This window comes from Eretmochelys imbricata, chromosome 2 (genome assembly GCF_965152235.1).
Source record: "Eretmochelys imbricata isolate rEreImb1 chromosome 2, rEreImb1.hap1, whole genome shotgun sequence".
NCBI classification, from domain to species: Eukaryota; Metazoa; Chordata; order Testudines; family Cheloniidae; genus Eretmochelys; species Eretmochelys imbricata.
The window spans coordinates 215,430,502-215,452,522 of NC_135573.1; the positions used below are offsets into that span (position 1 = coordinate 215,430,502).

The following is a 22,021-nucleotide window of genomic DNA, read 5'->3' on the forward strand; positions in this document are numbered from 1 at the left end:
AAAAAGGGGAATTAGTGGGTTACAGATCGTTGTAATAAACCATAAATCCAGTGTCCTAAATGTTCCCTTTGAGTATGTGCTAACTACTTATGCTAAACTGTTCCATCTTGTATTTAGCTGTGACACCTTTAGTACCTTTCCCAGACCTGAAGAAGAGCTCTGTGTAACTCAAGAGCTTGTCTCTGTCACCAACAGAAGTTGGTCCAATAAAAGGTCTTACTTCACCCACCTTGTCTCTCTGATATCCTGGGACAGACACAGCTACAACACTGCTGTGTACAGCACTAGCCAGGACAGGCTGCTTGGCAAAAGTTGCTGTTCTGGTGGTGAAGTGGGGAATAGAGTTTTACCAGTAGACCGAGGATTGCTGTCATCATTAGCAGAAACTAAATCTCTGTTCTAGCCCCAGACCTTTTAGCTGTTGTTTCCATGAGCTGTTCAGTAGAAATACAATTTAAAAACAAGCAAATACACAGTATGGATGTAACAGTTTTTCATTAGCAATTTGTGCAGAGCAGTTAACAGAATGTTGTTTATTTGATAGATTTCCTTGGGTCTGAACTTTAAGCAAAAATAACGTAGAGCACTTCAAGGGGAAATGCTAATCTCATATGTAGGTATGAGTAAATATAAAGCGTGCTAAAGATGAACCATCTTGTATGCAAGTCCAATATGCCACAGAGGAACTCACATATCTGCAGGATTTGCATGCCTATACATAAAGCCAATGCTGTTTAAGTCCAAGTCAAATGCTCTGTCAAATTTCCCTTAGAAGTATTTGCATGCAAAAGAAGTTTTAGTCAATGGGGTTTTGCAGCTATCTGAAGCATACATTAAATCTTCAAAATGGGGTTGTGCAAAGTATTGTATACAAATGAAATTCTTCAGGCATCAGAGTTGTTTACAAAAACAGTTCATGCTCTTTCAGATATAGGGTATTGCAAAATGTTGTTTGCAAGTAAGATTTGCATATATCAGAGTTAGATGAAAACAACAAAGACTGACATGAAGCGTGACTGAATTTAGGTACTCTACTTTTTTGTCTTAATTTGCTAGTAAATTACCTGTATGAATGTATTATATATAATCAGCAAGAAGAAGGGAAGGTAGTATATGCAGACTTGTAAGGTGATAAGAATTTTTTTTTGTACAGTTTTATGAACTGTACTGGTTGGTTTGGCATTTCATCTAACAAACTGATCACTGATGAATATTTGACATTATTTTGTGTGTGTGTAGGTGACATCAAACAAGAGCCAGGGATGTACCGTGAGGGACCCACATATCAGCGGCGGGGCTCACTTCAGCTCTGGCAGTTTTTGGTAGCCCTTCTTGATGACCCATCAAACTCTCACTTCATTGCTTGGACTGGCCGAGGCATGGAATTCAAACTGATTGAGCCAGAAGAGGTGGGTGTGGAAGTTTACTGTTTGAAGGACAACACGTCTCAAAATAGATTTATGCGTCCTACAAATGAATTGTATTCCTTTTCTAGAGAGATACATTCCTCTCCTTCTGAAACTTTACTTTGGGAATATAGAGAGGACAGGTACTGTACGTGCTGGTAGGTTTAGAATAGGTTCACATTAATTTAAGTGTCTTGATTCAACTAATCATGCACAGACAATCCCTAAAACAAATGGAAGCTTAAATGCCGTATTTCAGACTACTCAGCACTCACAGTTGGAAGCCAGAATTTCAGATGAGTTACATGGAAAATAATGGGAGCTACTGGGTGCTGAGCTGTCTTGAAAATGTGCTCCCCCACCCCCGTGTGTTTATGAAATGCAAGGTTATTAACCCTGTATCTTCGAATTGAAGAACGCTAAGGTAACTTTAAAGGGCTTGGGCCTTAACCTGGGAGGTCCAAAGTCTCTGGCTAGAATTTTCAAAGAAGCTTAAGGGAGATGGGCACCAAACTTACATTCAGTTTCAGTAGGAGTTAGACGCCTTTGAAAATCCTCACCCATGTGCCACCAATCCTGCGAACGCTTCTGCACACGCATAGTTCCACTGAAATCAGGATTGGTCAGGGATATAACATTACTCACATGCATAAATATTTGCTGAATGGGGGCTTAAATCATGTGTGGAATGAAAGGAACAGGAATAATTAATAGGCTGTTTTATAAATAAACTTTCTTTTCACTAGCTAGAGCAGGCCTGCACAACTCGTAAAGCGGCGAGGGCCATATTACTCCAAAGAAGACAGCTGAGGGCCGAAACCCCCCAGCCCTGCTGAAACACCCCCCACCCCAGTGCCGCCCAGCCCCGCAGAAACAACCCCCCCCAGTGCCACCTACCCCGCGGAAACAAACCCTCCTTCCCCAGTGCTGCCCCGCCGAAACAGCTGTGGGCTGAAAAGGAAGGTGTGGGGGGGACCGCTGGGGAAGGGATCAGGGCAGGGGGCTGGGTTTGTGTGAGCGGGGTTTAGGAGTCAGGGCAGGGGCGGGGGGGGGGTGAGGAGGGTGCAGGAGGCTGGGGGTGTCTGAGGGGGTGCAGGGGTCAGGGTGGGCAGAGGGCTGGGGGTGCTCATGGCAGGGGCTGGAGGGGGTATGCCCTGATTCCATCCCCTTCCCCAAGGCCATGCTCCCTTCTCCTCTCTTCCTCCTCCTCCCCAGAGCAGCGAGTGTGCTGAGGCTCTGCTCTTATGCCTCATGTGGAGTAACTGTCCAGCAAGTAATTGTGATTTCACAAACAGTGGCTTATGACTTCAGGTGGAGAACGAGTAACAAAAAGCCTGCTTTCATGGAAGTGCATCTGGTAATAAAACAAGAGGCATAAAGACAGACAAAAAGTAAAGGTGACAGCAGCAGGCATATCACTCTCCATAGAATAGCTTCCATAGTTTTCCATGAGTTGTCTGCAATTCATCTAAAAATAAACAAACAGGCAGGTTTCTAGGGTGTGGTCTGAGCTGCCTATGTTTGATATCTATTTTTTTCGCCAAGCTGGTTATCCAACCAGCTCTAGTAGCAGAATAGGGGTTTTTTTTTTAGTTTCTCTGCCTTCTTCAGCTATAGTAGCATGTACATGGGGAAAGGTGGGTTTTTTTATCATGCATCTTCTAATAGCCTCGTTACTATGGCTGTTACAGCTGCAATCTGTATGACTTCCTGAACTGAAGTGGAAAGGTTTTGTGATATACAGCGTTTCAGTAACAAAAATGATGCAGGAAAAGCAGGAAGCTCATCTACAAAGTAGCATGAAAGAAGAATTTTCTCCTTGGGAAAATTGGGAGGCTCAGTCTACCCACTCTTCAAATGTGTTTCTCTTTATTTCTTTTCATTTTTATTTTATTTTTTTAATTAAGCTACCAGATTGATAAATAAAGAGACCTGTTGTCGTGTTATAGTAAAAAGATTGCATGCATGGTTTAAAAATCATGCTAGGACACAGGAAATTCAGATATCACACCAACCTTTTCTCCTTTATTTATGCCTCCCACCTGCAATGGTTGTTTTTGTGTTAAAAAAATAATCTGATGCTAAGGTCTGCTTGTTAAATGCATTTAACAGATCACTGCTAATCCATTTCTGTGGCAGGTGGCTCGTCGCTGGGGGATTCAGAAAAACAGACCAGCTATGAACTATGATAAACTTAGCCGTTCACTTCGCTATTATTATGAGAAGGGAATCATGCAAAAGGTGAGCAGCTAATGCAGCATTAAATTTCACTGGAATGTTGCACGTTAATCCATAAGTCATGTTATAAGAAGGAACACTGGTAATTGCATTGCTCAAGCAGGTTTTTCACTCTTTTGGACATATGCTGAGGTTTTGAATTTTACATGCTACAGGTCTGTGTGTGTGTGTATACATATAATTATTACACTGTGTTAATGTGTCATTGTTTGTACAAATGTTTTCTGATCATTCACATTGAGCTGATCATAATGCAAGGATAAAAACCAGCATGCAAAAAATAGGTGAAGGGATGCCTGTGGAACCTGAGAGAGGCAAAGTACAGAATATACTATGAATAGTGCTTTGCAGATCTAAATTACCTGTCCAGCAAATAGATACTTTAGTAACTGCAAAATAGAAGAATCATCGATAGTTACAATATTATTGGTTCGGTATCACAGTGATAGTGATTTTTAATGGATTCTGGAATGTAGTGTAACAACCATACTGACAAACACTTAATATTTAAAATAACTGATATGCAGTAGTGTGGTCCCAGTGGCAAACCACTCCCATATTCCTGTGGACTTGATTGTATTTGAAGTTGTTGTGTGCATTCAACTCAGAAGTCAATAGGAGTTCCCTGCTTGCAGCAGCTGCCGAATCAGGCTCTTGTGTTCCTTGATGTTACCAAAGATCCTAATTATCTTCTTGCATTACTTGCTTCCTTATCTATTATTCACATTAACTTTGTGAATCCACACAGATAACAAGTTTAAACCTGGAATTGGCACTGTGCAATCCAGTGATCTGAGAGGGCTTTTACAACTACAAAGTACAACACTTGTGTTATTGCAGCATTAAGCTTGTGAGATCAAGCTTTCCAAAGTTGGGAAGTTTCAAAGTCAGGAACTGATTCTGTGAAGTACTAAGGTTCAGGATTTTAAAGGTGTTTAGGTGCCTAGATATAAGGGTAGGTACTTTGGCCTAGATCCTCAGATGTGTTTAGGCATCTAACTTCCATTGATTCCAGTGGCAGTTTGGTGCCTAAGTAACTGAGGATTGTGCATAGGCATCTTTAAAAATCCCACTAGGTGCGTCTCTCTATATTTAGGTGCCTAAATACCTTCAAATATCTGGCCATAAGTGCCTCTTGTGAAGTGTCGAGAGCCCTCAGCTTCAGTTAATTCAATTCAGCCCCTCACAGGAGGTGCTCAGCCCCTGCTTCACCAGAGGGGGGCCATAAGCTGCTACAGCAGTGTTAACTTGCCTGCATTGCACATCCTGTCTGTTTTACAGTATCCATTAATAACCACGGCTAACTTTCATATTTTATAAGCAAAGATGAATAGGACACTTTACTTAGCCATGTTGCGCAGAAGATAGTATAATTGAACAAACGTCACTTTTGGAATTTCCAGACTTCTGACCCTTTGAGCTCACTCCATTAATTTGTGCTAGCGTTTACTTTTCTAGGTGTTTCTGGGGGTTTTTCAGGGGAAGAGAAGAAAAGGCAGTTCGCCCAAACAATTTATAAACTTGCTTTCCCAGCAGAGCTTGTATAGTCCTAGCTTAGACTGTGCACCTTACTGGCCTGGCCAGTGGAACGTATTACTTTCTTCCTCATCTGCTATTGGTCCACTTAGCACAGTTTACAAGCGTTCTGGCAGCTAGCTGGCTAGCCACTTACCTAACTGCACATATGCAAATTGTGCTTTTAAGGGTATTGTGACCAGTGGTGCCTGGGACAGTCCTCACTGGAAATGCCAAGGTCAGGGCAGGCTGCAAAAGGGAGAGCAGCCCAGTCTTGGGAGACAAGTCTTGGGAGTAACACTGAAGTTAAACTCTCCAGCCAGTCACAGACTGTGCTTCTGATCCCCCATACTGGTTATCAAGAAGCAAAAAAAGAAATCACATAGTCCTCCTCTATTGCATTGCAGTTCTCTGGCTCCCAATGAGCACCTAGGTCCTGTACAGTGAGAAGTTATTTTAAAAACTCTGTACACTATACAAAATGTTCTTCTGACCCCAAAGGGTCAGCCACACTACCCGGTCAGTATAAGTTTGGATCTTACCCAAAATACAACACTGCCAGCCAATTCTTTAGTGCCAAAAACTAAAGGCTTATAAAAAAAGAAACAAGAAAGAAAAAGAAGAGAGATGTTAAATGGTAAAAGAGTCACATACATGCAAAGACTCCAAAATCCATATATCAGGTTCTAAGCAGTATTGGTGAGTTTGCTGGCTTGAAAGTCCCTCTGGAACACATCCACAGCTTGGATGGGTCATTCAGTCCTTTGTTCAGAGCTTCAGTTTGTAGCAAAGTTCCTCCAGAGGTAAGAAGCAGGATTGAAGACAATATGGAGAAGATGGAGCTGCCTTTTATAGTCTTTTGCCATGTGGTCTGTGCTTCCTTTGTTTCAAACACAAGCTGCCCAGCACATGGCTTGAAAGCCTTAGAGTTCTGTCATAGGCATGCCCCTGCATGCCTTGCTGAGTCATCAGGTGTATCTACCTTCTCTCAATGGGTCAGTTGTATAGTTTATGGTCCTCAACGGGCCATCAAACAGGCTAGGCAGTGCTGCTGCCAAACTGTCTGGGGGTGTCACCCAGAAGCATAGCACAAGTTTTGAAATACAGACATACATATCTATAACCCAAAATGCAAAGGTGATACAAACACATAAATTAGATGATCATATCTGGAAAATTATAACATTTTTGCAGATATCTTATCTGGACTATCTGGCATAACGCCTTGCAGTTTTACAATATTGGTATTGATAATATCCTCAAGTTTATCCTCAAATATCCCAGATTCCATTCACCCTCACAGGTATGCCTCCACTAGAGTTTTTTGGACAGTACTTAACAAGTTTGTAAAGGCTGGATGCTTCTTTGTTCTAGGGTAAAAATGTTTGTAATTTACCCTGGGGATCACCCCAGATAATCAACTAATTTGAGGTAAAACTCATGAAGATAAGCCCTACGTTGTAGTGGGTACTTGCAGACTTAAGACAGTGTTCTCTTTTCCATGTTCAATATGCATCTCTGTTAAATTAAAACGGTTTGTTCCAAACCAAGCAAAGATGGATGTAATGAGGATTATGTTCCTATTCACTTTCAAAAACAACATTACATTTTTAAAGGAAAATATATAGTTTAAATTCGAAAGGAATTTTTAAATAGTGCACTGTAAACTTGATAGGGATTGAGGTAAGCCCACTTTTCAAGTAAGATGTTAAATCTAGCACATTTTTGCCCATATTTGATTGCTATGCAGATAGAAGTCAGATGCCCCCAACACCTTTTGGAAAAGAGGGATAACCCAAGTGTCTTAGGCCAACAGGCTTTCACTCAGTAAACAAATCCAAATGTCTTAGCCTTTGCAGGAGCTGCTGCTTAATACACAAAGACATCCTTGTTTGCATGCAGTCCCTCTACTACCAACATGTGCTGTGACTCAATACATTACAAATGATGTATATTTGAGATAACTTGAGTATGACTTGACTTATTTCAAGCTAAATTCAGTTCTGTTTTATCATGGATTATCTATAGTTTAGTTGACACAACAGGGTGCGTAACTTTGTGGTTTGATCGTACTACTGTGGTAAAAAGCAATTTACTTTCCCCAGACAGAACAACATTGTTGGCCATTGTTTAAGTACAGAAAGTGATCTCAGGTTATAGGCTTTAGAAACAGAATCTTTTAATTCATTCCCCACCCCCATTCCCAAAGGAAATCAGGGTTGTGTTGTGTCCTGAAGCCCAAAGTGTTTTATGTAGTCTGCTTTTGCACAACTCCCACTAGTCGCAATGGGACCAGGATTTCATTCCTAATGTTGGTGCCCAAGAACTCCCATGGCACAGTATTTCATGGTCTAGTGAAAGCAGATTCCTCAGAAATCTGTAACTACAAGTTGTTAAAGTGCTAAAACTTACACTATTCTTTTTTCTTTCCTTCTCCTTTTTGACCTTGTGTTAAGGTTGCCGGAGAGAGATATGTCTACAAGTTTGTTTGTGATCCCGAAGCGCTTTTCTCCATGGCCTTTCCAGACAACCAGCGCCCCTTGCTGAAGACGGACATGGAGCGGCACATCAACGAGGAGGATACCGTGCCACTGTCCCACTTTGACGAGAGCATGGTCTACATGCAGGAGGGTGGCTGCTGTAACACCCACCCCTATAACGAAGGCTATGTGTATTAATAGCAATGACAGAAAAGGGGGCATCCTCCCCTGTGCTTCTCCTCTATCACAAGATCCAGAGGAGAGCAGAATCCACTTCAGTTTGTTTTTTAAATAGTACACTAAAAGGGGCTTTTCCTGTTGCATTACTCCTATGTTCTGCCATGGACAGCGCACTTTATTTGAAAGGAGAGGGTTGGAATCTAAACATTTATTCTGTGCAACAGGAGGAAAAGGGTGGGTTTACTTTTTACCTAAGTTTGGGAAGGGAACATACAGGTTTTAAGTACAATGAAGCTATATCGTCTGTTTTGTTTCATATTGGCATAAGATATTGTACATTTTCTCTGGGTATCCATAGTACAGTTAATTCTTATTGTGTAAATTAACTGTTTGGATATTATTATCAGAGTAACATGCCTTGGGCATTTGTCTCTGATCATTCCTAATTGTCTTTCTGCAGTTATAAAGAGGATCAAAGCATAGATTGCAGGATTTAATGTAGAAGCTAGACGTGACACACTGTCCATCTTTCATTTACACATTTGAACATCTTTTTGTCATTCTGTTTGCATTTTATATTTTTGTTTTTCCTGCCTTACAGAAGATGCCCATTTACTTGGATGTTAGGCAGAGCACACACCATTACTGGTGTCCAAGGAGCACAATTCCTGACTTCACACTGCGAGTTGCAAACTTGAAGCATAGCATGTTGATCTAGTGCTGCCTTGCTATGCAAATACAGGCCATCCTATTATTTTCGACCTTTCAAAGTCCAGTTGAGAGTAGTAATTACATAAGGTGGACTTTCTCATGATCATGTCAGCATTAAATTCAGGATCATGATCAGGGGGAAAACATTTTCTTTCCTTCCATTTCCTTTGCAACATAAATAAGTTATTTAATCAATAGGAATTAACTGTACTAAGTCACATATCTAATTATGCTGTTTAGACACAGCAAGCACTCCTTGAGAAAAATATCCAATACACTAAATAGGTACTTTAGTAATTTTTAGACACGGTACCCATTAATATGCATTTAAACCTTTTACTGCTGTGTTATGTTGATAACATATATAAATACTAGATAACGCTAATGCTTCTGCTGCTGTCTTTTTCTGTAATATTCTCTTTGATGCTGAATTTACTATGACCATTTATAAGCAATGCTGTAACTACAGATAGCATTTCAGGACAAAATAGATGACTTGAACCATTTATTGCTTAGAAAATAGCTTACGCCATAGCTGTGCTATAAGCAGCTTTCATGCGCATCGACAAATGAATAGTAAGCTTCAGCTTGCTAAGGGAAGCTCTGCGGAACCTTTTGTAACTTTCGGTGGAACGGAGACTTCCGCGAACTGTCAAAGAACACAATGAAGTCGCTGTATGACGTTGTAGTGCTGGCACTGATGTTATCAACCAACTTGTTTGGGACACTAAATGTAAATGTGATCGGATATGGTTGGAAGACAATTTCAAGTTTCGAGGTTTGTTTTTTTTGTTTTGTTTTAAATCATTTTATTTTGGGGAGGGGGTAATCTTGAAAAAGCAAGACACATTATTCTACGTGTAAAACAAAAAGACAAAAAATAAGTTCTAAATATTTATGAGCACCTTTTCGGAAATGTAACATTTCCAAGTGTGAAGAGGGTGAAAACCGGGATTTGAACAGCCCAGTGAAATTTAAAAACGCTGTTACTTCACAGGAGTGCCTCACTTTCCAGTTCTGTAACAAATCTAGGAGAGGCAGGAAAGATGAACTCATAAACATAAAACGACAATAATTGCAATAGATGTGATTTCAAAGACACCCCTTGGTGGTGGCTTAATTTTCCACTCAATGTCAATCAAGAAACCAGTAAGCTATAAATGATATCTTATGCAATTCATTCAAAATTAAAAAGCAGTGACTACTAGAGACCAAAGGTGCAGAAGAACTCTCTGGGCATGAATCTAATTCACCTAAATCCCATAGGGCAACATATTTTATGGGTGTATATATGCCTTAATATGCCATCTTGTTCTGTCAATAATTTATAGGTCTCAATGGCACTTAAAATTTCAATGATCAACCCAACAAAATCAAAGCAAGACCACTGAAGCTTTCACCAAGAAGGGGAAAAGTCAGAACTTTGAACATTGTGGCTTCCATTGAGATAAGGTTCGAAGGAAACACGTTTTGATTAAAAGTCCTTTGATCCATTTTGATTCCATTAATGTCATTGTGGAGCACTTCCTGTCTGGAGCAGGGCATTGGTGGGAGGGGGTGGGTCAAAAAAAAAAAGAAGAGGACATTGCATCAAATGTGTAATATTTAAAGAGAATATATATGTATGTGTGTGTATATATATATATACACACAGTGTATGGTAGTGACTCACTGAACAAAACAAGCATTCAGCCCAACATTACATGACCTCCCAGCAAAAGAAGAAAGGCTTTCATTGAACTGATTAACCCTTTTGAAATTGTACCTAAAAGGCTTATTTAAAGTTCTGGTTTTATTCCATTTTTTTGTTTTGTTTTCAGGTAGATTAATAAATCTGGCAGCTGATTTCTGCAAGATTCTTGTGTATTTTAATTGGAGAGGAGCTTATTGCAATGTGGTATAAAGTTCTCCTTTTCGAAGAAAGGAACTGACGGGTCTGTTTCATTGGTTAGCGTTGCTTCTCACAAAACGTTAAAGCAAAAAAAAAAAAAAGCGAGCAGGCAGTGTGTATGTGATTATATCATGAAATTTAACCAATATTTATGATGCCAAAGCAAGTATATTTGGCAGAGGGGTGGGGAAATGCCTGACTGCACTTGGGTCAAAGTCCATCCTTAAAGAACAGTTGCAGTGATTAAAGTGCATCTTTTTTGCTTGTGTTTTTTTTTTTTCAATAGCGGACAACACCTCGGTGGCATGTGCAAAAGATGAACTACTATAGGGAAGACACAGGTAAGTCTTTGACTAGTTAATGGCTCTACGTGTCGACTGTCGCTTCTCATGAAGGTTGTTAGGCCAGGTTCTTCATGTAAGTGCAACCGTTGCTCAATAGTCCTACTTAACATTTTCAGGGAGTACTGTGCACGTTTTCAAACGTGTTTTTCTGAACGGGGATGATGAAGTTTCATTACTGCAGCACTTTAAAAATGTACGGCATTAGATGTGCCAAATATAATTTATTATTTTTATCTTCGAAGTGGTGCACATACCCACCAGTTCTTGCCAGTGCGTCGGAGTTGGGTAGCTAAAAAAAATTGTTACTCTCCTGTCTTACTGCATGAGCTGGGGCCATTTCACTTCCCTAGTAAATGGGATGCCCCATTCCTTGCTGTGGAAAGAAGAATTTTGTAACAACTTGTTACAAGAAATCCCTGTAATAAGCCTCCAAGGTATGCTCCCATTGAGCCATCCCCTGCATTCAGATGACCAGAATGGAGTTGCCAAAGAGGGCATACGTAGGCTGCAAGGGGCAGGTGTCCATCTCAGACCAATGCTGTATGTCTACCCTCAGAAAACACTAGCTCATCTCTTACTGTGAGAACCTACTTTATACTAATGTTGTTACAGAAAGTATTATCTTCTGTTACTCAGCCCTGTTGTGGGGAGTCAGAAACATGCAGTCAACACCATAGATAGCAGAGGAATAGAGCCTGCCATAGTGCTAGGAGGAAGCTACCTGAGCGGTACAGTGATGGTGCTTGAGAGCATCTGGGCTTGCATTTGCTTCTCCTGGTGATTCTCAGTCACTGTTTATTTGCTTTCCATGCTAGTTCCATAGGCCATGCCCTTTGCCAGTTGACACCACAGTCAGCCTTGCTTTACCCTGAGGAGAAGGTGGCAGAACAGCATGACACCTGGGGCCACAGATATTTCAAAGTCCTCCCCTCTGGACCTAATTAATATGATTACTACGCAATCTGCAGTATATGCTATGCTACTGAAAGCGTTACTTGGGGAAAGAATGCTAGAAGCAGAGAGTTGAGGGATTTCTGTCATTAATTTTTCTGACTGATGATCCATTTGTCTATTCAAGTCTTGTTAAGGTAGTTCTTCATTCTCCCACGATTTCTCACTGAGTAGTGTGTTCTGTTGCCAGTGCTGTGGCATTTATGGCACTCCAAGCAGTTGCACTTCAGTAGCATGTTGAACATACTGCAAAGAACTATGCTGTGACTTTCATCCAAAGCCTTCCACTGGAAATGGCATGTACCTAAATTGCCACACCACCGCAGTGGGACCACCAGGAGTCACTGCTCTCCCAAAGCTCCCCTCTACGCAGCGGGGAGCACACCTACTTTAGAAATTGTAACATTTGCTCCACTGTAGGGCCAACCAAGACCAAAGGCTGGTGGGGAGGTAAGATGGGGGCCATCACTCGCACCTGCTCCCCTGGGGGTGAATTGTGACCCAGGAGATCTAGCAGAGAGCAGTCATTGCACATAGAAGACTAAAAGGCCTGATCTTAGCCCTGTTCTGGGGTGGCGGGACAAAAGGGGATGCTATATTGTTTCCCTGCCTTCCCTAGCAGGGGGGTCAGCTATAATCTGGCCCTTACCAGCTGGAAATCCAGCGTAGAAGGTGCTGGAAAATAGAAGAAAATATAGATGGGAGAATAGATGTGTACATGTGCTTTCCTGATCTAACTAATTACTGAAGGATGGTGCGGCCGGTGGGGTGAGGGGGAACATGTATAGAATCATAGGACTGGAAGGGACCCTGAGAGGTCATCTAGTCCAGTCCCCTGCACTCATGGCAGGACTATATTACCTAGACCATTCCTGACAGGTGTTTGTCTAACCTGCTCTTAAAATTCTCCAGTGATGGAGAATCCACAACCTCCCTAGGCAATTTATTTCAGTCCTTAACCACCCTGACAGCTAGGAATTTTTTCCTAATGTCCACCCTAAACCTCCCTTGCTGCAATTTCAGCCCATTGCTTCTTGTCCTATCCTCAGAGGTTAAGAAGGACAATTTTTTCCCTCTTCCATGTAACAACCTTTCATGTGTTATCATGTCCCCTCTCAGTCTTCTCTTTTCCAGACTAAACATTTTTTTCAATCTTCCCTCATAGGTCATATTTTCTAGACCTTTACTTATTTTTGTTGCTCTTCTCTGGACTTTCCCCAATTTGTCCAAATCTTTCTTGAAATGTGGTTCCCAGAACTGGACACAGTACTCCAGTTGAGGCCTAATCAGAGTGGAGTAGAGAGGAAAAATTACTTCTCTTGTCTGGCTTACAACACTCCTGCTAATACATCCCAAATGATGTTAGCTTTTTTTGCAACAATGTTACACTGTTGACTCATATTTAGCTTGTGATCCACTATGACCCCCAGATCCCTTTCTGCAGTACTCCTTCCGAGGCAATCATTTCCCATTTTGCATGGGTGCAACAGATTGTTTCTTCCTAAATGGAGTATTTTCTTAAATGGAGACACAGTGGAAGGGCTGGCAAGCAAGAGGCTCCTGGAACTTGCAATGGACTTCCGGCACCAATGGCCACAGGCAGGGCTTTGCAAATGAGAGGGAATCACAAAAGGCAGCAAAATGCAGAACGGGACAGTGACAGTAGATGAGCTCAGCAGCAGTAAAACCATGACACACATTAGGGGACCTGGATCTTGGTGGTGTTTTAGATAAGGATGTAGAGGACTCAGATAAGTGCTGAAGCAGTAAACCAAGATAAGAGCCGGAGGGAGGGGCGGGGAGGAGATAACTCGAAGCAGTGTGCTTGGGGGTCAGTAGGCCAAACTTCTTGTGATGAACAGAGATGATGAGGGATGATGAGTCTGGCCCAGTAACTTTAGCCCCGAGGCCAGGAAGATGAGAACTGACTTTGGAGTGACTGTTTATAATGTAAAAAGAACAGGAGTACTTGTGGCACCTTAGAGACTAACAAATTTATTTGAGCATAAGCTTTCATCGGATGCATAGAATGGAACATATAGTAAGAAGATATATGTGTACATACAGAGAACATGAAAAGGTGGAAGTAGCCATACCAACTGTAAGAGGCTAATTAATTGAAATGAGCTATTATCAGCAGGAAAATGATAATGTAGTTACCTCCCTGCACAGTGTTTGGTAGCTGTTAAAAGAGCAAATGAGAGTTTGCCATATGCCTCGACTTACAGGATGTAAATGCAGAGAAATTATTGTCACACAGTATTAAAAAAGTCAGCAAAGACAGTGGGCCAGATGCTGAGCTGCCGTAAATCAGCTTAGTACTAGTGAAGTCAACAGAGCCACTGGCTGAGGTTCTGGCCCTATTTGTGGCCTACGATATGCAGTTCTGGTCAATGTATTCAGCCTGGGCTTTGAAACCTGGTGTGGCGGGCGAGCCTGCGCCCGAACATCAACACTGCTATTTTTAGCTTTACAGCACGAGCCTGAGTCAATTGACCCAGGCTCTGAGACTCTCGGGGCCAGGTCTTTTTTTTCCTGCTGTGTAGGCATACCTAGAGAGACAGCCACTCCATGATGGACAATGATCCAGTGGTTAGGGTGCTCAGATAGGCACCTAAGTCCCACAGCCTAACTGACACTTTGGGTGTAACTGAGATCCTCATAACCCCCACTCAGCTGCAACCCAACCCTGTAGGCACCTAAGGTTTCACAGGTGGATGTGTACAAAGCTGCCCGAGTCCCTTTGTAGATCGAGCCCTAAGTGAGTTGCCCAAGATCTTCCAGGAAGTCTGGGGTAGAGCAGGGGGTAGAGCATTTGAACCCCCACACACCCCCAGCTCCCTAACCAATGGCCCCAGCATTCCGTTCTCTCCCGGCATAGAGCATGAAGGATCTAGCCCAAACATTTTAAGCCGTTGATAAAAGAAAAAGTTTGTTGCTTTCTCTTGAGGGGGGCTGGGGTATGGACTTGTCAAGGTTCCTCCCCCACTCTGAACTCTAGGGTACAGATGTGGGGACCTGCATGAAAACCTCCTAAGCTTACTTTTACCAGATTAGGTTAAAACTTCCCCAAGGTACAAAATTAATTTTATCCTTTGTCCTTGGAATGACCACTGCCACCACCAAACTCTAACTGGGTTTACTGGGAAACGTAGTTTGGACACGTCTTTCCCCCCAAAATCCTCCCAACCCTTGCACCCCACTTCCTGGGAAAGGTTTGGTAAAAATCCTCACCAATTTGCATAGGTGACCACAGACCCAAACCCTTGGATCTGAGAACAATGAAAAAGCATTCAGTTTTCGTACAAGAAGACTTTTAATAGAAATAGAAGTAAATAGGAGTAAAGGAATCACCCCTGTAAAATCAGGATGGTAGGTACCTTACAGGGTAGTTAGTTTCAAAACAGAGAATCCCTCTAGGCAAAACCTTAAGTTACAAACAAGACACACAGACAGAAATAGTCATTCTGTTCAGCACAATTCTTTTCTCAGCCATTTAAAGAAATCATAATCTAACGCATATCTAGCTAGATTACTTACTAAAGTTCTAAGATTCCATTCCTGTTCTATCCCCGGCAAAGCAGCATACCAACAGACACAGACCCTTTGTTTCTCTCCCTCCTCCCAGCTTTTGAAAGTTGTCTCCTCATTGGTCATTTTGGTCAGGTGCCAGCGAGGTTACCTTTAGCTTCTTAACCCTTTACAGGTGAGAGGATTTTTCCTCTGGCCAGGAGGGATTTTAAAGGGGTTTACCCTTCCCTTTACATTTATGACACGCCCCCCAAATCTCAGCTAGGGTGAAACACTGGCTGGGATTTCTTCCTGGAGCTCTAGGAAAAACAGAGTTAATAAGACACATGCATCTCTAAATATACTACCAAGTACATAAAGAATAACAATATTTTCCACATCTCAAGGACGATTTTAACCAGTTGATTCTGGGAAACTTTCACGGGAGAGTGCATCATCCACTTTGTTAGAAGCTCCTGAGATGTGTTGGATGTTGAAATCAAAATCTTGGAGAGCTAAACTCCACCGAAAAAGTTTTTTGTTATTTTCTTTGACAGTGAGAAGCCACTTCAGTGTAGCATGGTCGGTTTGCAGGTGGAAATGCCGTCCCCAAACATATGGGCGTAGCTTTTCCAGAGCATAGACAATGGCGTAACATTCTTTTACAGTGACTGACCAGTTGCTTTCCCTCTCAGACAGTTTTTTGCTGAGAAACACTACAGGGTGGAATTCTTGATCAGGTCCTTTCTGCATTAAAACTGCTCCCACACCACGCTCGGACACATCTGTGGTTACTAGGAACGGTTTGTCAAAGTCTGGGGCCCTGAGTACAGGGTCAGACATGAGTGTCGCTTTAAGCTTGTTAAAGGCCTTCTGACACTTTTCGGTCCACTGAACGGCATTTGGCTGTTTCTTTTTGGTTAGGTCTATCAGTGGGGCGGCGATTTGGCTGTATTGCGGTACAAATAGTCTGTAATAACCGGCCAAGCCTAAGAAGGATTGAACCTGTTTCTTTGACTTTGGGACAGGCCTTTTTTGGATAGCATACACTTTGGCCTGTAGGGGGCTGATAGTTCCTTGACCCACCTGGTGTCCATGGTAAGTCACTCTGTTAAGGCCTATTTGACACTTCTTAGCCTTAACAGTTAGTCCTGCCTCCCTTATGTGCTCAAGGACTTTTTGTAGATGTTCCAGGTGGTCTGCCCAGGAATCCGAAAATATGGCCACATCATCAAGGTAGGCGACTGCATATTCTCCTAATCCCGCTAGGAGACCATCTACAAGTCTTCGGAAGGTGGCGGATGCATTTCGCAGCCCGAAAGGGAATACATTAAATTCATACAGCCCGACATGTGTGGTGAAGGCTGACCTTTCCTTGGCAGATTCATCTAGCGGTACCTGCCAGTACCCCTTGGTCAAGCCCAAGGTAGAGATGAACTGGGCCCGTCCCAGTTTCTCTAATAGTTCATCTGTGCATGGCATTGGATAGTTGTCTGGGCGAGTTACAGCATTTAGCTTACGGTAGTCCATGCAAAAGTATTTCCCCATCTGGTTTGGGAACTAGAACCACTGGAGATGCCCATGCACTTCCAGAGGGGCGGATTACCCCCAAATGTAACATATCCTGGATCTCCCATTCTATAGCAGTTTTAGCTTGAGGAGACACTCGGTAAGATTGGACTTTAATTGGGCAAGCATTACCTGTGTCAATGGAGTGGTATGCCCGTTCAGTCAGTCCTGGGGTGGCTGAGAACGTTGGCGCATACCTAGTGCACAGCTCCTTGATCTGCTGTCGCTGCATACGCCCAAGGGTCATGGAGAGGTTCACCTCTTCCACACCACCAGCACTTTTCCCTCCGTAGTAGACACCTTCAGGCCACTCAGCGTCGTCTCCTCCCTGGGCTGTAAACTGACAAACCTTTAATTCTCTGGAATAAAAGGGCTTTAGAGAATTAATATGGTACACCTTAGGCTTTTGGTTGGAGGTGGGGAATGCTATGAGATAATTAACAGCTCCCAGGTGCTCCTGGACCGTGAATGGCCCTTCCCACGATGCTTCCATTTTATGGGCCTGGAGCCCCTTTAAGACCATGACCTGGTCACCTACTTTGAAGGAACGCTCTCTGGCATGTTTATCATACCAGGCTTGTTGCTCTTTTTGAGCATCCTGTAAGTTTTCTTTAGCAAGGGCTAAAGAGGTTCGGAGGGTGTTTTATAGGTTGGTTACAAAGTCCAGAATGTTAGTTCCTGGAGAAGGTGTAAATCCCTCCCATTGCTGCTTCACCAACTGTAATGGCCCCTTAACCTCACTGCCATATACAAGTTCAACTGGGGAAAACCCTAAACTGGGATGTGGTACAGGTCTGTAGGCAAAGAGCAACTGCTGCAACACTAGGTCCCAATCATTGGAGTGCTCATTTACGAATTTATGTATCATGGCCCCCAAAGTTCCATTAAACTTCTCCACCATGCCATTTGTTGGATGGTGGTAAGGAGTGGCAACCAAGTGATTTACCCCATGAGCTTCCCAAAGGTTTTCCATGGTTCCTGCCAGGAAATTAGTCCCTGCATCTGTGAGGATGTCGGAGGGCCAACCTACCCTGGCAAAAATGTCTGCTAGTGCCTGGCACACACTTTTAGCCCTGGTGTTGCTTAGAGCTACTGCTTCCGGCCATCGGGTGGCAAAATCCATGAAAGTCAGTATGTACTGCTTTCTTCTGGGTGTCTTTTTCAGAAAAGGACCCAGAATATCCACAGCTACTCGCTGAAATGGAACTTCAATGATGGGGAGTGGCTGAAGAGGGGCTTTGACCTGGTCTTGGGGTTTTCCCACTCTTTGGCATACTTCACAAGACTGGACATAGGTAGAAACATCCTTGCCCATTCCCTCCCAGTGGAATGACCCCCCCCGCAATGGTCTTTGGTCCTGTTCATCCCAGCATGGCCACTAGGGTGATCGTGGGCTAAGCTCAAGAGGTTGGCCTGGTATTTAGTTGGAACTGCCAACTGTCTCTGAGGATGCCAGTCTTCCTGGTGTCCACCAGAAAGAGTTTCCTTGTATAAAAGTCCTCTTTCTACAACAAACCTGGATCTATTAGAAGAGCTGAGAGGCGGTGGGTTGCTCCGTGCCGCCGTCCAAGCTCTCTGGAGGCTTTCATCTGCTTCCTGTTCGGTCTGGAACTGTTCCCTTGATGCTGGAGACATCAGTTCCTCATTGGATTGTGGACCTATGCTTGGTCCTTCTGGAAGCGATGTAGGGGATGGGGCTGTTTCCGTTGACTGTGAACCGCTCTCTGCTGGGACACTATGTTGGGGTTCAGGCTCCGGCTGAGCCTCTTGTGTAGGGTTATGGGCTGCTGCCGGTTCAGGTTCGGTGGGGCCCTCTGGTGTTGAGGTTGCAAGTTGGATTCAGTGCTGGCAAATGGTCTGGTGCTGGTTGTTCCACTGGTTCCGGTTCTGGGACTGGTTCCGTCTGGGTCTCTGGGACTGGATCCACTACTGCTGTTGCAGACATTGGCCTGGGGTCCGGGTCCATCACCTCTGACTGGGTCCTGATAGAAGTTTCTGGAATAGAGCTAGGCCCCACGGCTTGTTTAGCCTGGCTACGGGTGACCATTCCCTCCCTCTTGGCCCGCTTCACATGATTGGCCAAGTCTTCCCCCAACAGCATGGGGATGGGATAATCATCATAGACTGCAAAAGTCCATGTTCCTGACCAGCCTTGGTACTGGACAGGCAACTTGGCTCTAGGCAAATTGAAAGAGTTGGACTTGAAGGGTTGAATCGTCACTTGGATCCCTGGGTTGATTAAATTGGGGTCCACTAAGGAAGCATGGATAGCTGACACTTGTGCTCCGGTGTCCCTCCACACGGTGACCTTCCTCCCGCCCACACTCACAGTTTCCCTCCGTTCCAAGGGTATCTGGGAGGTATCAGGGCCTGAGGACCTCTGGTGTGATCCCGGTGCAATGAACTGTAATCTGTTGGGGTTTTTGGGGCAGTTGGCCTTTACATGCCCCAGCTCGTTACACTTAAAACATCGTCCAGCTGACGGGTCACTGGGGCGAGGAGGGTTGCTGGAGAACGGGGTGGTGGGATGATAAGGGGTCTGGAGGGTTCTTTGGGAGGTAGGTGGGGCTTTGGGCGGCCCCCGGTAATAGGGTGTGGTCTGGGGTGGTCCCTTCTGGTCTCCGCTCCAACTGCAACCAGTTTTCTTCTTCTCTGCCACCTCCACCCATCTGGCTCCAATCTCTCCTGTCTCGATTACAGTTTTGGGTTTCCCATCTAGGATGTATCTTTCTATTTCTTCAGGAACACCCTCTAAGAATTGTTCCATTTGCATTAGGAAGGGCAAATTTACTGGAGATTCAACACTTGCTCCTGATATCCAGGCATCCAATGTTTCACAATGTGGTAGGCATGTCGGGTAAATGACACGTCCGGTTTCCACCTTAGGGCTCTGAACCTCCGACGAGACTGCTTGGGTGTAATCCCCATTCTGACTCTCGCCTTGGATTTAAACAGTTCATACTTGTTCATGTGTTCTTTAGGCATTTCAGCTGCCACCTCAGCTAAGGGTCCACTGAGCTACGGCCTCAGCGCTACCATGTATTGGTCAGTAGATATGTTGTACCCAAGGCAGGCCCTTTCGGAGTTTTCTAGGAAAGCCTCAGTATCATCGCCTGCCTTGTAGGTGGGGAACTTTCTGGGATGGGGAGTGGTACCTGGAGAAGGATCGCTAAGGTTTGTTGGTATATTCTGCTGAGCCTTTACCTTCTCCATCTCCAGTGCATGCTTCCTCTCTTTTTCCCTCTCCTCCTCCACATGCTTCCTCTCTTCTTCCTTCTCCTCCTTCTTCAGCTGCATGAGTTCTATCTGTCTTTCATGTTCCCTTTGTTTTTCCTTAGCCTGAAATCTGGCTAATTCCAGCTTTTGTCAAGCCGTGGATTTTGTCATCCTAACCTCTCTGTTTTTTAACTAACTTTACACCCGAGGTTTAGAAATAAACCAACAAAACTTGGCTGTAAAATTTTGCTGTGCTGGAATAGAATACCTATTCTCCGATAGTGATTGTCAGCCTACAGAAAAAGACAATTCCCTTTGTCTGTGCTCTGGCCCCAAATCAAAGCAAAAAACCTCCAACTACTTGGAAACCTGCTTACCAGCAGCCCAAAGGAAAAATTCCTTTTCAAACTTGTGCTCCTTGTAGAAAAAAATATCAAAATCCTAAAAAAAAAACCAAAAAAAAACCCTGCCACTTTTGTCTCCAGGCAAATGGGTAGAACACCCCCCCCCCCATTTACTTTTAGGGGGAAAAAAACCCTTCTGGTTTGGAAGACTGTGAATTTCCCTGCAGGAGTTAAGTACCCTGCCTCCAGGCAAAGAAAACCTGCAATTCACAAAGATAATCCCCTTTTGTCTCTCCTCTGGCTCCAAAGCAGAGTAAAAACAAGCTGCTTTCAGTTTCAGCTGCTTTCTGGAACTCTTTTCCAGCAGCCCCAAAGAAAAAAAAATTCCTTTTTAAAATCTGTATTTCTAGTTCAAAAAAATCTCAAATTGACCTCAAAATGATTTCAGGTTAATCCCATCACTCTGCCACCATGTCAAGGTTCCTCCCCCACTCTGAACTCTAGGGTATAGATGTGGGGACCTGCATGAAAACCTCCTAAGCTTACTTTTACCAGCTTAGGTTAAAACTTCCCCAAGGTACAAATTAATTTTATTCTTTGTCCTTGGAATGACCACTGCCACCACCAAACTCTAACTGGGTTTACTGGGAAATGTAGTTTGGACACGTCTTTCCCCCCAAAATCCTCCCAACCCTTGCACCCCACTTCCTGGGAAAGGTTTGGTAAAAATCCTCACCAATTTGCATAGGTGACCACAGACCCAAACCCTTGGATCTGAGAACAATGAAAAAGCATTCAGTTTTCGTACAAGAAGACTTTTAATAGAAATAGAAGTAAATAGGAGTAAAGGAATCACCCCTGTAAAATCAGGATGGTAGGTACCTTACAGGGTAATTAGATTCAAAACATAGAGAATCCCTCTAGGCAAAACCTTAAGTTACAAACAAGACACACAGACAGAAATAGTCATTCTATTCAGCACAATTCTTTTCTCAGCCATTTAAAGAAATCATAATCTAACGCATATCTAGCTAGATTACTTACTAAAAGTTCTAAGACTCCATTCCTGTTCTATCCCCGGCAAAGCAGCATACCAACAGACACAGACCCTTTGTTTCTCTCCCTCCTCCCAGCTTTTGAAAGTATCTTGTCTCCTCATTGGTCATTTTGGTCAGGTGCCAGCGAGGTTACCTTTAGCTTCTTAACCCTTTACAGGTGAGAGGATTTTTCCTCTGGCCAGGAGGGATTTTAAAGGGTTTTACCCTTCCCTTTACATTTATGACAGGACTAAATTGCCACAAACAATAACAAACTTAATGGGCTCAGGCATGAAGTCCTTGCTCAAACAAACCTCTCATTGCAGTCAGGGAGAGGTTTACAGATAGCTGAGTATAGCGGTCAGCATAGGGGTCCGAACGCCAGAGGTAGTGCAGAACAACTCCCAAGAGCTGAAATGAAGCCACAAGACCAGATGCTGCACCACAGCAAAGAATGGTGTTAAGAATCTCATTTGCTAGCTGTGGACCAAGTCCTGTTTACACTATTTTTGTACAGTGCTTACCCAGACAAACTTATTTACTCAGGGCTAGATTGTCACCATCATGCCAGGCTAGAGTAGCCAGCTTGGTTGCACAGGGACTAACCCCCTAACCTCCTCCTCGCATCC

At 43.5% G+C, this 22,021-nt stretch overlaps 1 protein-coding gene across 7 annotated transcripts in view; it reads left to right on the forward strand.

Annotated features, from left to right (window-relative positions):
- Positions 1-7,837, forward strand: part of ETV1 (ETS variant transcription factor 1) — a 70,863-nt gene extending 63,026 nt beyond the window's left edge. For all 7 annotated transcript variants that reach the window (XM_077809375.1, XM_077809378.1, XM_077809377.1 and 4 more), the window contains 3 exons: positions 1,240-1,409; positions 3,546-3,647; positions 7,616-7,837. In XM_077809375.1, the coding sequence (XP_077665501.1) occupies positions 1,240-1,409; positions 3,546-3,647; positions 7,616-7,837 (494 nt within the window). The remainder of the gene's footprint in view (positions 1-1,239; positions 1,410-3,545; positions 3,648-7,615) is intronic.
- Positions 7,838-22,021: the final 14,184 nt, after the last annotated feature.